This window comes from Neophocaena asiaeorientalis, unplaced genomic scaffold (assembly GCF_003031525.2).
Source record: "Neophocaena asiaeorientalis asiaeorientalis breed wild unplaced genomic scaffold, Neophocaena_asiaeorientalis_V1.1 scaffold147, whole genome shotgun sequence".
Taxonomy (NCBI): domain Eukaryota; kingdom Metazoa; phylum Chordata; class Mammalia; order Artiodactyla; family Phocoenidae; genus Neophocaena; species Neophocaena asiaeorientalis.
Genome location: NW_020173758.1, coordinates 6297233 through 6309081, shown reverse-complemented (window position 1 = coordinate 6309081; position 11849 = coordinate 6297233). Strand labels below are relative to the sequence as shown.

At 36.5% G+C, this 11849-nt stretch overlaps 1 protein-coding gene across 1 annotated transcript in view; it reads right to left on the bottom strand.

Moving 5' to 3' along the window:
* Positions 1 to 884: 884 nt before the first annotated feature.
* CDC14A (cell division cycle 14A) overlaps positions 885 to 11849 on the bottom strand; it is a 178434-nt gene continuing 167469 nt past the window's right edge. The window contains exon 16 of the mRNA XM_024751234.1: positions 885 to 2878. Coding sequence (XP_024607002.1) covers positions 2849 to 2878 — 30 coding nt within the window. The 3' untranslated portion in view covers positions 885 to 2848. The remainder of the gene's footprint in view (positions 2879 to 11849) is intronic.

The following is an 11849-nucleotide window of genomic DNA, read 5'->3' as shown; positions in this document are numbered from 1 at the left end:
AAAGAAAGAAAGAAATCATTTGACATCTAAGGGTAACAAAACCATGCGAACTCAATGACTGGTAGGTGAGAAATTTATTGGATCTAGTTAACTGATTTTTCTACTATGTTTTTTGTAAGAACTAAATCTGATTTTCTGCCCTTCTAGACAGGTTGATGAATTCATAAGAAATCTCCTTCTCTAAGATGTGGTCCCATGACAACCTCGGTACTCCAACTGTCTCATGCAGTGTTGTGAGAACAGCTAATTGGCAGATTCCCAACTCAAGAAGTGAAACTATCTTCCCACCCACAATCTTTCCTATGTGTTCTGAAAAATTTCAGAAGACAAAAGAGAAGGGGAAAACCTCAGAAACATCACAACCCAAAGAGATCTAGTTGAATACATAAAATATCTCCAATAAATAATGCAGCTTCTCCCTCCCACGCCAGCTCTTCAGGGCATAGATCCAACAGTGGCGAGGTTTGTGCCATCTGATTTATTTCTATAATTTCTCCTTTTAAAAAAAGCAGCTATTCTTTCTCAAAAGGAACTGATGACCAGTGTATCATACAATAGTCATAAGTGATCAAGCAGGCCCGAAACACTGATATGAACAGTATTTTATTAACAAAAAGGAAAATTATATATAGAGGAAGGCAGTAAGAGCCTGACATTACCTGACTCTTGTGAAATTCAAAGTATAAGATTTCTTTGTGCTCACTGTCACGTATTTCAGGAAATGACCACAACCTGGAAAGTCTATAAAAGATAAACTAAAAACCTGCAACAGAGAATTTCAGAAGCTCGTAAGGCACCAACCAGAGTGGATTAAATATAAAATTATAAAAATACTTCAGTACATTGATAACTCCAAATCCAAATTACAAAAGCCAGGGAGAATGTAAATTGCATAAAACTTTTATTATTTATTAGCAGTGTATTATTCTACACTTTAAAATAGAACAAAATATCTTTTTGAAGGTAAACTATTCATAACAAAATACATGTCAAACAATTTTTATTATTGGAGTAGAATCACTTTGCTATATACTTTCTATATTATACACATATACTTCTTGGTTTGTCTATGTATGCACATGTGTATAAATAATTTTAAGACATACCCATGTAGATACATATGACTAAATACACACATAATTATGAAAAATTTACAGTAGTCAATTTTACAATCATTTAGTAGCTGCACATAAATTAGTATTCACAGAACTAAAACTGTCAATATGGTTCCCTTTCCCCCACTTCTCAAATATCATCTGAATTACCCTTCACTGATAATTTTGAAAAAATACTATCATTTTCCTATACAATTAACCAATCATTTTTTACAAAAACTCATAATAAAATATTTTACTATTTTAGCTTTAGAAAAGGTATACAGTTTAATTCCACTTAGTTTAATTTTTGATTCCTAAAACATACAATTCCTTTTTTTCATCAGTTTAGTGCAATTGTTTGGTACTTCAGTTTTTGAAGGTTAAATTAACGAACCTGAGTCAAACATTCATTCAAATGCCTTTTTTAAAATGTAAAACAAGATGTTTTGATGAAGCATGTATAATAGTCTCAATGTACCCCCTTCTAATAAATATATGATAAATAACTCAATGGTTGAGGGTAAAGCGCTTCATATGAATCCACTGAACTGTCTCTGAGTAGTCCATTCTTAAGCAGCATGGAAAACAAACAGGATCAAAGACTCCCCAACTCCCCAAGGAAAAGAAGCTTACAGGTTTCTGGAGCCTAAATATAAGATTACATTTACATGAAAGGGCTGTGAAGTACCTAGGAGTCCTTTCATTTTCATGTTAGGTTTCAGATATGCTAGCTTGTGTGTCAGGGGTTTGTGATCTGTTTTAAACTTATCTCCTCTATTAATACATTGAACTACTTAGCAGCATCTTTTTCAGTTTTTTTTCTCTTCATTGATTTAGAACTGGTGCCAGACCATGTGTGAATACAGGCAAAAACCTCGTACCAAAAACCAGAATACTCTAATTGGGTTACGAACTCTTTTGAGAGGAGGAAAGAAAAGCATTTGGACTGTAGAGTCATTTCATAGAGCAAAACCATTCTTTCAGAAGAAATATTCGATGAATTCTGATCTTCAGCTGGATGTTAAATTTTGTTAAAACCCCCAAAGATGCAAAACTAAATGGCTCAGCAACAAAAACAAAGGGAAATGAAATGGTCTAAATAAGCCATATCAAATGACTGTACTCTTGCTAGAGATAAACTCGGATAAACTTAAGTTAGACTGACTTCCCAAAAGAATGAACTGTTCTGCCATATTCATAGTGGGAACAGAAAAATCACTTTCTAAAAACTTTCTCCCTTACTTTTTCTTAATAAAGAGGAATTATTTATTCATTGTAGATAAAACCATACTAAACAAATTCAAAATACAAATTTTTGGTAGCAAACAGGAAGAAAACCTAAGTCAAAATATAGTCTAGTTTTTACATAATTTTATATATTTATAAATTTATCAAAATAGTCTTTTAAAGTTCACAATACATACATAACACTGTACATGTAAATGTAATAACAAATGTATTATGAAATACATTAAAAAATAACCTTTCAAAATACCAAATTCAACATGAAAACTGTCTTAAAAAGGGTTGACATCTTCATAAACATAGTTTCAGTGCATTTATAGTAGTCATTAACCAGAGTTTTCTGGTTTCAAGTCTCATGAAGGTCTTATCTTAGTGCTCTCTTTAATTTAAGGTAAGAAGGCAGAGATATTCTTCTGGCAAAAGCAGCTGCTTTCTCTCTACATTGCTCGTCCAGATGAAGCAATTGTGTCTAAGAGTAGAACAGCTTTCACCGGAGTAGCAAGGCCTTAGTAATGAACATATTCAGACTGAAGGGACTGTGCAGGGGAGAGACATAAACCGAGGTTAAATTCCATCACACACAAAATTTCTTGTACATTATGCAGCTTCTTTCTTCAACACAAGGCAATTTGGGTCTATTGTGTAAAAGATAAATGAATAAACTAGAAAAGAATAGAAAAAGATGAGGGAAACGAAGTATTGGCTAAGAATGAGATATTCAATTAGGTAAAGTAATTGCAAGAAAACTTTATATTTTAAAAGGCTTACTAATTTAATACTGGTGATTAAAAATTAAGTATTATTTGGAAATTGGTAGGTGGCACTAAACTTGCTTTTAAGCTTTTGTACAATACTATTGAGTTTTACTCAAAAGTACTAAATGACATTTGTAACTAAATAGAAGATTATTAGAGTATACTTTAAGGAACATATATACTTTTTATTTAATGCAATGCATAGCAAATGAATGTTAATGCTTCTAATGCAGGAGAATTAGCCATCATTTAAATAGATTCCTTAAGGATGTATGGATATAATAAATACCTTATAAATCGTTTCCACTTAGGGGGGACACAAAGCACTTATAGCTTTGAAATCTGATCTTAAGACCCAAAAAGCTTTTGTGTAGAAGAGTCTTGCAGTTATAACATAATAAACAGTGGGCAACTTTCAAGAAAAATAAATAATGCAACATCCCACATCACATTAGATAAGAACATATAAAAGGAGCATGCTTCAGATATGTAATCAGAATGCATTGACAATAGACATAAACCAGGAAAAGATAAAGACAGGTAGAGAAAATCTGCCAAACAGTTATTTTTGAGCAGCAAACAGCAGTTAGAAAGAAGAAACATAAATCAGCCTAAACATTAACAATTTCTCTGCATAATTCTTCTAGTCAAATACCTTAGAAAAATAAAGTTTACTTGATTTGCTACCAAATGCCCTTTTCTCTTCCTCCAATAACTATTTTTCAAATTTATCTGCAGCATTTTATTAATAGGTCATCAATTCTGAGAATGGTCCATTTTATTGATAGTATGGGTATCAGTAAAAAAGAATCTGTCCATTTTGCATATAATTTACAAAAGGATTCAAACTATCTTTGAACAGCTTCAAAATCCCAGTGAACTTTATACCCTCTCAACAGCCATTTACTACGTAAGTATCTATCAACACCGTGAGTCAAAAGTTATGGTCCTTGCCCTCAAAGGGCAAAAGGCCACACTGTCACACAGACATAAAGTGAAAAGACAAAGGCGCCAACATTAAATAATAACATACATAGGGTGAGAGTAAATTGTGCACAAGCAAAAGATTAGGCAAGGGGTGGAAAAGGAAGGTCGTGGCAGGGAGGTGCGTTCTTGAGGCTGCAAGTTTCAAGGAAGAGGTTAAATGTTAAGAGCAGGAAGAGAAAAAGGAAAAGGTTTGGCAAACTGGCTTTCTCACTATAGCATGTAGTTTATGTCAAGGCTTCAAAACAGGAGAGATGATCAAGACTTAGGGTACTATAATGTAAATATACCTGAACTCACAGAGAGAATAAGAGGTAAAACTGTGAGAAAGTCCAGTGAAACTGGTCCAATGCCTTGAAGGCCATTTAACTTGTGGGACATCAGCTACCATCCTAGCAGTTAGAGCTTGAAAGTGGACTATCATTTTTCTAGGTGCTTTTTCCCAGTTTCTTCTGAAATCTCTGCAGAGAGGGCAGAGCCACGAGGCCTCCCCAGCAGCAAAAATGCCACACATGCATGCTATACACTGGCCAATGCTTTCTTGGGAATATTTTAACTTTCGCTTTTGTTCTGATTAGAAAAGTTATTCATACTAACATAAATTATAAAGCTCCTCTGATTGCTTGAAAATTTACAACAAAGTTGTTTTTGCAAGCACCTCTAAAGTTCCATCAACTCTCAATAAATAGAAATACAGCAAATGAACAGACACTAGACAAGCGACCTTTGTTAAACTAACTTTCTTCCAGGTTAAAGTGTTTTACATTATGCATCAATATATAGGGGGTAAATATATGTGTACATGTATTTATTTATTTTATGGAATCATGATACCCACTGAACTAGAAAATGGAAATAGTTTAGAATATTAGACTAAGGATTTCAATCATTCATGTGAAGTATATATTCATTAGTCTCTGGCAGACAGCCTTTCCTTGCACACAGCAGAGGTCAGAAACTCTGGCTGGTGTTTAATCCAGCCTTCAGATTCAGATGACCACAGTCTTTACTGCTTCCTTTGCCACTCACCCAGTTTGCTCACTTACATTGCCTAATTCTCTCTGCAGGTCTCTGTAAACAAATGAAGACATGATTTGGCCAAAGAATGAAACTTCTGTCATGCTGATTAATTCATTCAACAAACAATTATTGAACATCAATAGTATGTATATATTAGGTACTGTGGGATAAAAATATGATACCAAATTCTCAAAACCAAACATATCCCATGGTTTCTTTATATGGTGTAAAAAAATTTTAAGAAAATAAGAGATCAGTAAAACGGGTTTAGCAAATTATTCCGACATCAGTGTTTTGCAACAAATTAACCCCTTTTCATTTTCAGTCTAAAACAAAAATCTTAATGTAACTGGACTTAGGGAAGAAAGAGAATTGTTAAAATCTACAAGACCTATCATTTTTGAAAAGTATAACTAATATTTTGAGGCCTTTTCACTGGGGAAACAATAGTGACAGAAATTCAGATTTCAGGCACCACGTGTTTATATAATGGGGTTGTACTCAGGGTATCTGGTTCATTTGTTTTCCAAATGTACATGTATCCTAAAGTTATTAATAACCCAGTTATTGGCACTTTTAATTTTTATAGTAAAAATGAAAATGCACTGTGTACTCCATAAACAATATCATTATTGCTATTGATTTTATTATTCAAAAAATAGATTAACTGAAGTACAACTAACTGGAATTTTTGGTACATTAGATATACTATTTAACAGGTCAATTATTCTGTAAAAGATGCTTATTGAGTACTTTCTACATACCGGGCACAGTTGCAAACATCTTATATGTATTAACTCATTAAACGCTCTGAACAACTCATTTTACAGATGGGGAAATTGAGGCACAAAGCAGTAAAGTTACTTGCCCAAGATCATGCAACTAGGAAGGAATCTGAACTCCAGCAGTCTGGCTGTAAAGCCCAAACTCTTAAGCCACCACAATATAATGCCTCAAGACACTTCCAGCATTTGTCCTGTGATTCACTACATATTCAAATAAACATTCTCTATCACATGACACAGACAAATAATGAGCAGGGTATGATCCTGAGCGAGCAAAGAAATACTAACATACAAAAGAGAGGGTACTATTTATTACTGCAAAGGAGATATGATTTTTAAATGATTTTCAATAGAACTAAATCCAAAAGAATTTTCAGGAATATTCTATAAGGAAATTTTCTTTATAAGAACACTCATGTTTAAATATTCTGATTAAAGTTTTAATTCTGCTGAGCCAATTTTTTTATCATTACCATAGAATTGATACCTAATGTATCTGAAAAAAAGAAACAAACCCCTCAGCAATGACAATGATATGGTTATGAAGGAAGCGAGACCTGAGGTGTAAATATTATTTTACAAAGTAGCACTTATTTATATAACCAAGAGATTTTAATTTCTTTAATAGAAAATTCAAGTTCATGTGGCCATTAGGTTCAACTGGGTCACAGTGAGTTAAGACCAGATCAAGTTTATCATGATCATATGGTATTTTTACAGTATGAATACCCTAAACTAGTAACACAGCAATATCCAGCCTGCAAATGAAGGATAAAATTACCTTACATTGCAGCCCCCAAAATTTTTATGTCAAAATATAAGCTTCCAGCAAGAATTCTTGCTCTGAAAGCAGCTGGATTTGACACAAAACACAGTGTTAGGTAAGGAGATCAAGACAATTTGTTCTGTTCTGGAAATGTGCTACTATCTGTTTTGGCAGATGTAGGTAGTGACATTAAAAATTTAGGTATTCTGGGGGTGTTTCTTTTTTAAACAGCCCAGTTACCTAATCATGGTAGAAAAATGTCTAATAATTATTGATATAAATACTGTACAAATAGTTAATAAATAAAACTATAAACTATCAAAAACAGCAAATTGTAAAGAATAATGAAAGTTAAGGTCTTTGCGAGCAAATGAATGCAATAATGTCTTAGTGTTCAAACAACTTGGACCAAAGGACCCTACGATCTGGAGTGTTGGTTTCCTAGTAGGTCAAAATCACCGTGTGCTTTTGTCACATTGACTTTTTCTTTCCTGCATTTCCCCATTTTCCCAAGTCCCTTAGGAAGAAAAAAATAGTCTACTAGTTACCTTGGTTTGAGTTCTAACTACAGAAGCAAAAAGCACCTACAGAGGCAAAAAGTGATTTGTTTTACACTTTGCTGTACGTCTGAAACTAACACAATACTGTAAATTAACTCTACTTCAATTTTTAAAAAGTGATTTGTTTTAATGGCATCACTGATAGTTAAAGGAAAGAAACACATGTTTGGTAATATGGTCTCTTATATATAACTCCAGTGTTTTTAAGTTTTAATGAACAAATGAGGAAAAAATAAACACTGGTGAAAAATAAATTTATCTATAACTGCCTCTATACTCCTGGGTCTTTTATGGCTTTGCAATGGAGTCTCCAGTTGTAATGTTTGTAAGTTAAAAACACACAAAATGCGTGCATTGATACATACTTCCACAAATGTGGTTTCACAATACTACTGAAAGTATTTGCCTCTGCTAACATGATAATACTTCTGCAATAACACTAGTAGAAGCATAGCTGGATAAGGTTTTATTGGCATCATATTAGGTTAAGGTTTGTGATAAAATCAGCTTTGTGATAAAATCAGCTTCAAAAGAGGTTTAAGTATTTTTCTACAGTGCTCTCTAAGCATTTCAGGGACCCTAAGATTTAACAATGCAATTTTGGTTAACTAAAATGCTATACAAACTATTCTTTCACCTTCCTGCATAACTTTTAATAGATTCTTTTTTCTAGGGGAACTTAATATGTGCTCTTCAACAATCACAAAGAGCTCAATTGTTAGATGACAGATTGTTGACACTCAGTTTGACTCAGCCAACCATTACATGCGTGTTTTCAGTTCATCTGAACACCAAAATTATATTGATGCAAGCTTGGTTGAAATGTATTTTCTTTTATTTTAATAAAGCCACATTTGTAGGAAAAAAACAAAACAAAACTCTCAGATTGCTGTATTTAAAGTTAAAGCTGAGAAGTTGTTTGCTTTGCTTTTTATTAGTGCTTCCTGCGCTTGCAATGATTATAGGCCCCTAATTAGCCCTTTGCTTAACTTTCATGAACCTAGATAGATTATCCAACGTTTAGTTCAATAAATATTTATTAGGTGCTTTCCACACTTTGGAACCTGAGAAAACAAAGATGCCTCTGAGGAGCTTAAAAGCCAGCAGAGGAGAGAGAGAATCACATACAGCTGACTATACTATGAGAGAAACCAGAGGGTGAGAACAAAGTCCCACGAGAGATGAGAAGGACAAGGCTTTCTGCCTGGATGGGTCACAAATGCCTCATCAAAAAGATAACTAGTGAGCCAGGCCAGGAAATAAAAAACCAAGCAGAGACAGGAGGAAAAGCAGAGTAAACTGCTTGTGCTAGGGGCTCAGCATGAGGCAGAACGCCGGTCAGGATGCCGGGTGGAGCTGCTGGAGAAGACAGGGCGGGAGGCACGTGGTCTGATGGGGAAGGGCGCCAAGGGGCAGGCAAGGGATCCAGACCAGACCCTGTGTGCAAAGTGGAGACGATGAATGACTCTTAACACAGGAATGATTTAATCAGCTGTGCCTTAGACATCCAGCGCTGGCAGCAGTACAGAGGAAAGTTTAAAGGCAAGAGATACTGAAGGCAGGGAGGAAATTTAAAATGCTAACCCAGTAGTCCACGAAGACCTCAATGAAGGCAGCAGTGATAAGAATGGAGAAACAAAATACGGACATTTCAAAGGGAAAACTGCTAGGACTTAGTGGCTGGATGTGGCACAGGGAAGGCAGAAGTAACGTCAAAGACCATTCCAAATTTCTAGCTTGGATGATTGGATGTATAAAGATCGCAATCAGTAAGCCAGGAAACAAAAGGAGGAGTAGACAACTGAAAAAGCATGTATTCTTTTCCAGGACTGCCCACAGGAAGTTAGAAATGCAAGTTCAATGCTCAGGAGATGATTACCCAGAGAGAGAAGCAGACCAGGATCAGAGCCTTAGGAAAAATCATTAAGGGGTGGGTAGAGGAAGACAAACAGGTAACTATTTAATGGGGGGAAAAGGAGAAATGGGAAAATAATATTCCAAAACTCAAGAGACCAAAAGTAACAGGAGAAAAGGGTGGTCAACAGAGTCAAATGCTGTAGGAAGACTAAGAAGAGGGAGGACTAACAAGAGATCATCAGATCTGGCTGAAGGAAGTCAATGGCAGCCTGTGTGACAGACTTTCACCATACTGTGGTGCCACCTCCCTTGTCCAAGTTTGTCCATAAAGGAGACACTATGATAGGTGACAGAACTGAGGGGAGAAATTGGTAAGACCACTCTGCACCTGTTCACAGGTGAGGAGACAGGCAAATGGACGGTAAGACACTGAAGATCTAGCAGAGAAAGGATGTGGATGGGGCAACTCCCAGGAACAGTTTGGAAAGAATAGTTCAGGCAGGTAGGGTTACCACTGGAAAACAGTAGGGCTCCTTTTTTAAAAAAGGAATAAAAGGACACGTCAGATGCAGATACACTCTGAGGTAGAGAAGAGGACAGTGAAGAGGAATTATTCCTGAAAAATTCTATGTTCTCAGGAGAACTCAGGACCGGGTTAACTAAGGTTGGAGGAGCTGTGTTGATGAAGAGCGTGAAAAAGCTTCGGAACAGCCAATGTGGGGAAGAGAAAGGGAGCCAAAATGGGATAAGTAAACTACTTATGAGCACTGAAGGGTCAGGGTAAATTAGAAATTCATTTGAAATGGAGTCAGTTGGCACAGTTGGGATTTTCTCCAGCAGAGCTCAGAAGAGAGAGACTAGAAACAGACATGAGATGGCTGAACTGATCTAATTTGGGAGGCTAGTGATAAAGTGGCTACAGAAAAAAGGTCCAAGTGGAACAGAGAATGTTGGAAAAAGGAAGCAGAAATGACTATGGGGCTACAGAAGGAAGTAAACTGTGAAGGGAAACAGGCAAGGGTCATAAAGAGGTCATGGGGAAGAGTCAGTAGGGTGAGGGGGGCGGTATGTTTGATATGGGCCTTATAGAATTCAAGACATCAGAAGCAATGCTCTAAGCAATAAGAAGATCCATGAAATGGATTTCCAAGTGAATAAAAGCAAAGATCACTGAAGTTAAGGAAGTTTAAAATACAGCAGCTGTGAGACTGAGCAAGTCACTGCCTCTCTGAGTCTTAATTTCCTCATCTGTCAATTACGGATTAAATAAATAAGATGTATAAATATTGCACCTGATACAATGTGAGGCACATAGGAGGTATTCAGTAAATCATTGATGAGGATGATGATATGGATTAGAAAAATGTTACAGTTGTCACACATGCTGGCAGTAGCTTGGTAGCTAAAAAGTAAAGCCAAAGTCCTCAGTATAATGGTATTAGGCGGCAGACGCTTTGGGAGGTAATTAGTTCATGAGAGTAGAGACTTCATGAATGAGATTGGTGTTCCTTTTTTTTTTTTTAATTTATTTATTTTATTTATTTATTTTTGGCTGCATTGGGTCTTCATTGCTGCTCATGGGCTTTCTCTAGTTGCGGCGAGCGAGGGCTACTCCTTGTTGCGGTGTGCGGGCTTCTCATTGCAATGGCTTCTCTTGTTGAGGAGCACGGGCTCTAGGCACATGGGCTTCAGTAGTTGTGGCACGCGGGCTCTAGAGCACAGGCTCAGTAGTTGTGGTGCACAGGCTTAGTTGTTCCACGGCATGTGGGATCTTCCCAGACCAGGGCTCGAACCCATGTCCCCTGCATTGGCAGGTGGATTCTTAACCACTGTGCCACCAGGGAAGCCCCAGGATTGGTATTCTTATAAAAGGGACCCAGAGAGCTCTCTCGCCCTCTTACAGCCATGTGAGGATACAATGAGAAGATGGCAGCCTGCAACCCGGAAGAGAGCCCTCACCTGAACCTGACCATGCTGGCACCTGATCTCTGGCTTCCAGCCCCCAGAATGGTGAGAAATAAATTTGTTGTTTATAAGCTGCTAGTCTAGGGTATTTTGTTATAGCAGCTGAGCTCACTCACATACTGGTTTTTTATGTCCTTTCTTTTCACTCTAATAACTTTCAATCAGAGACTGAACCTGAGGATGCCAAAGCCCACACAGATGATGAAGTCATTAATATTACGGAACTGAGGGTTTCACGATAGTCTGACCAAGAGAGAGAGAAATATCTGCTTCTATGGATAAACGGTTCTCTCTCACACATATCAGCCCTGTGAGTTCAGATATTCAACAGCAAACAGCCTGTGTCGTTTACCAAAGATTTCTTCCATTAGGGGCAGATCCAATGACTTTACAAGTAACATGCATGGGGCATCTGTGCTTGTTTGCACATGCATGCACACCTGCATGTATGTGTGTCTGTGTGTAATAGGGGGTTGCAATAAAAACATGCCTTTCTGGGTTAAACGCCTTACACACATACAGTAAATTTCAAATTTTTGGAAGAAATAAATGACTTACTCAATATTAGAAAAGACGACAATATGGAATAAATAAACCAATAATCAAATAAGTAAGCAGAGTCCAATGCTAGCTACTATGAAGTTAATAAAAGTAAGCTGCCACGGTTTCTAACCTCAAGTTTACCAACCAACTCAGTGGGGATCCAAGGCGTATACCCATGGGAAAGGTGACTCTCAATACGAAACAGAAATGATAAAGGCCAAATGACCGATACAGAGAGGACAAATTAAGAAAAAGTCAAGACTGCTATAGTT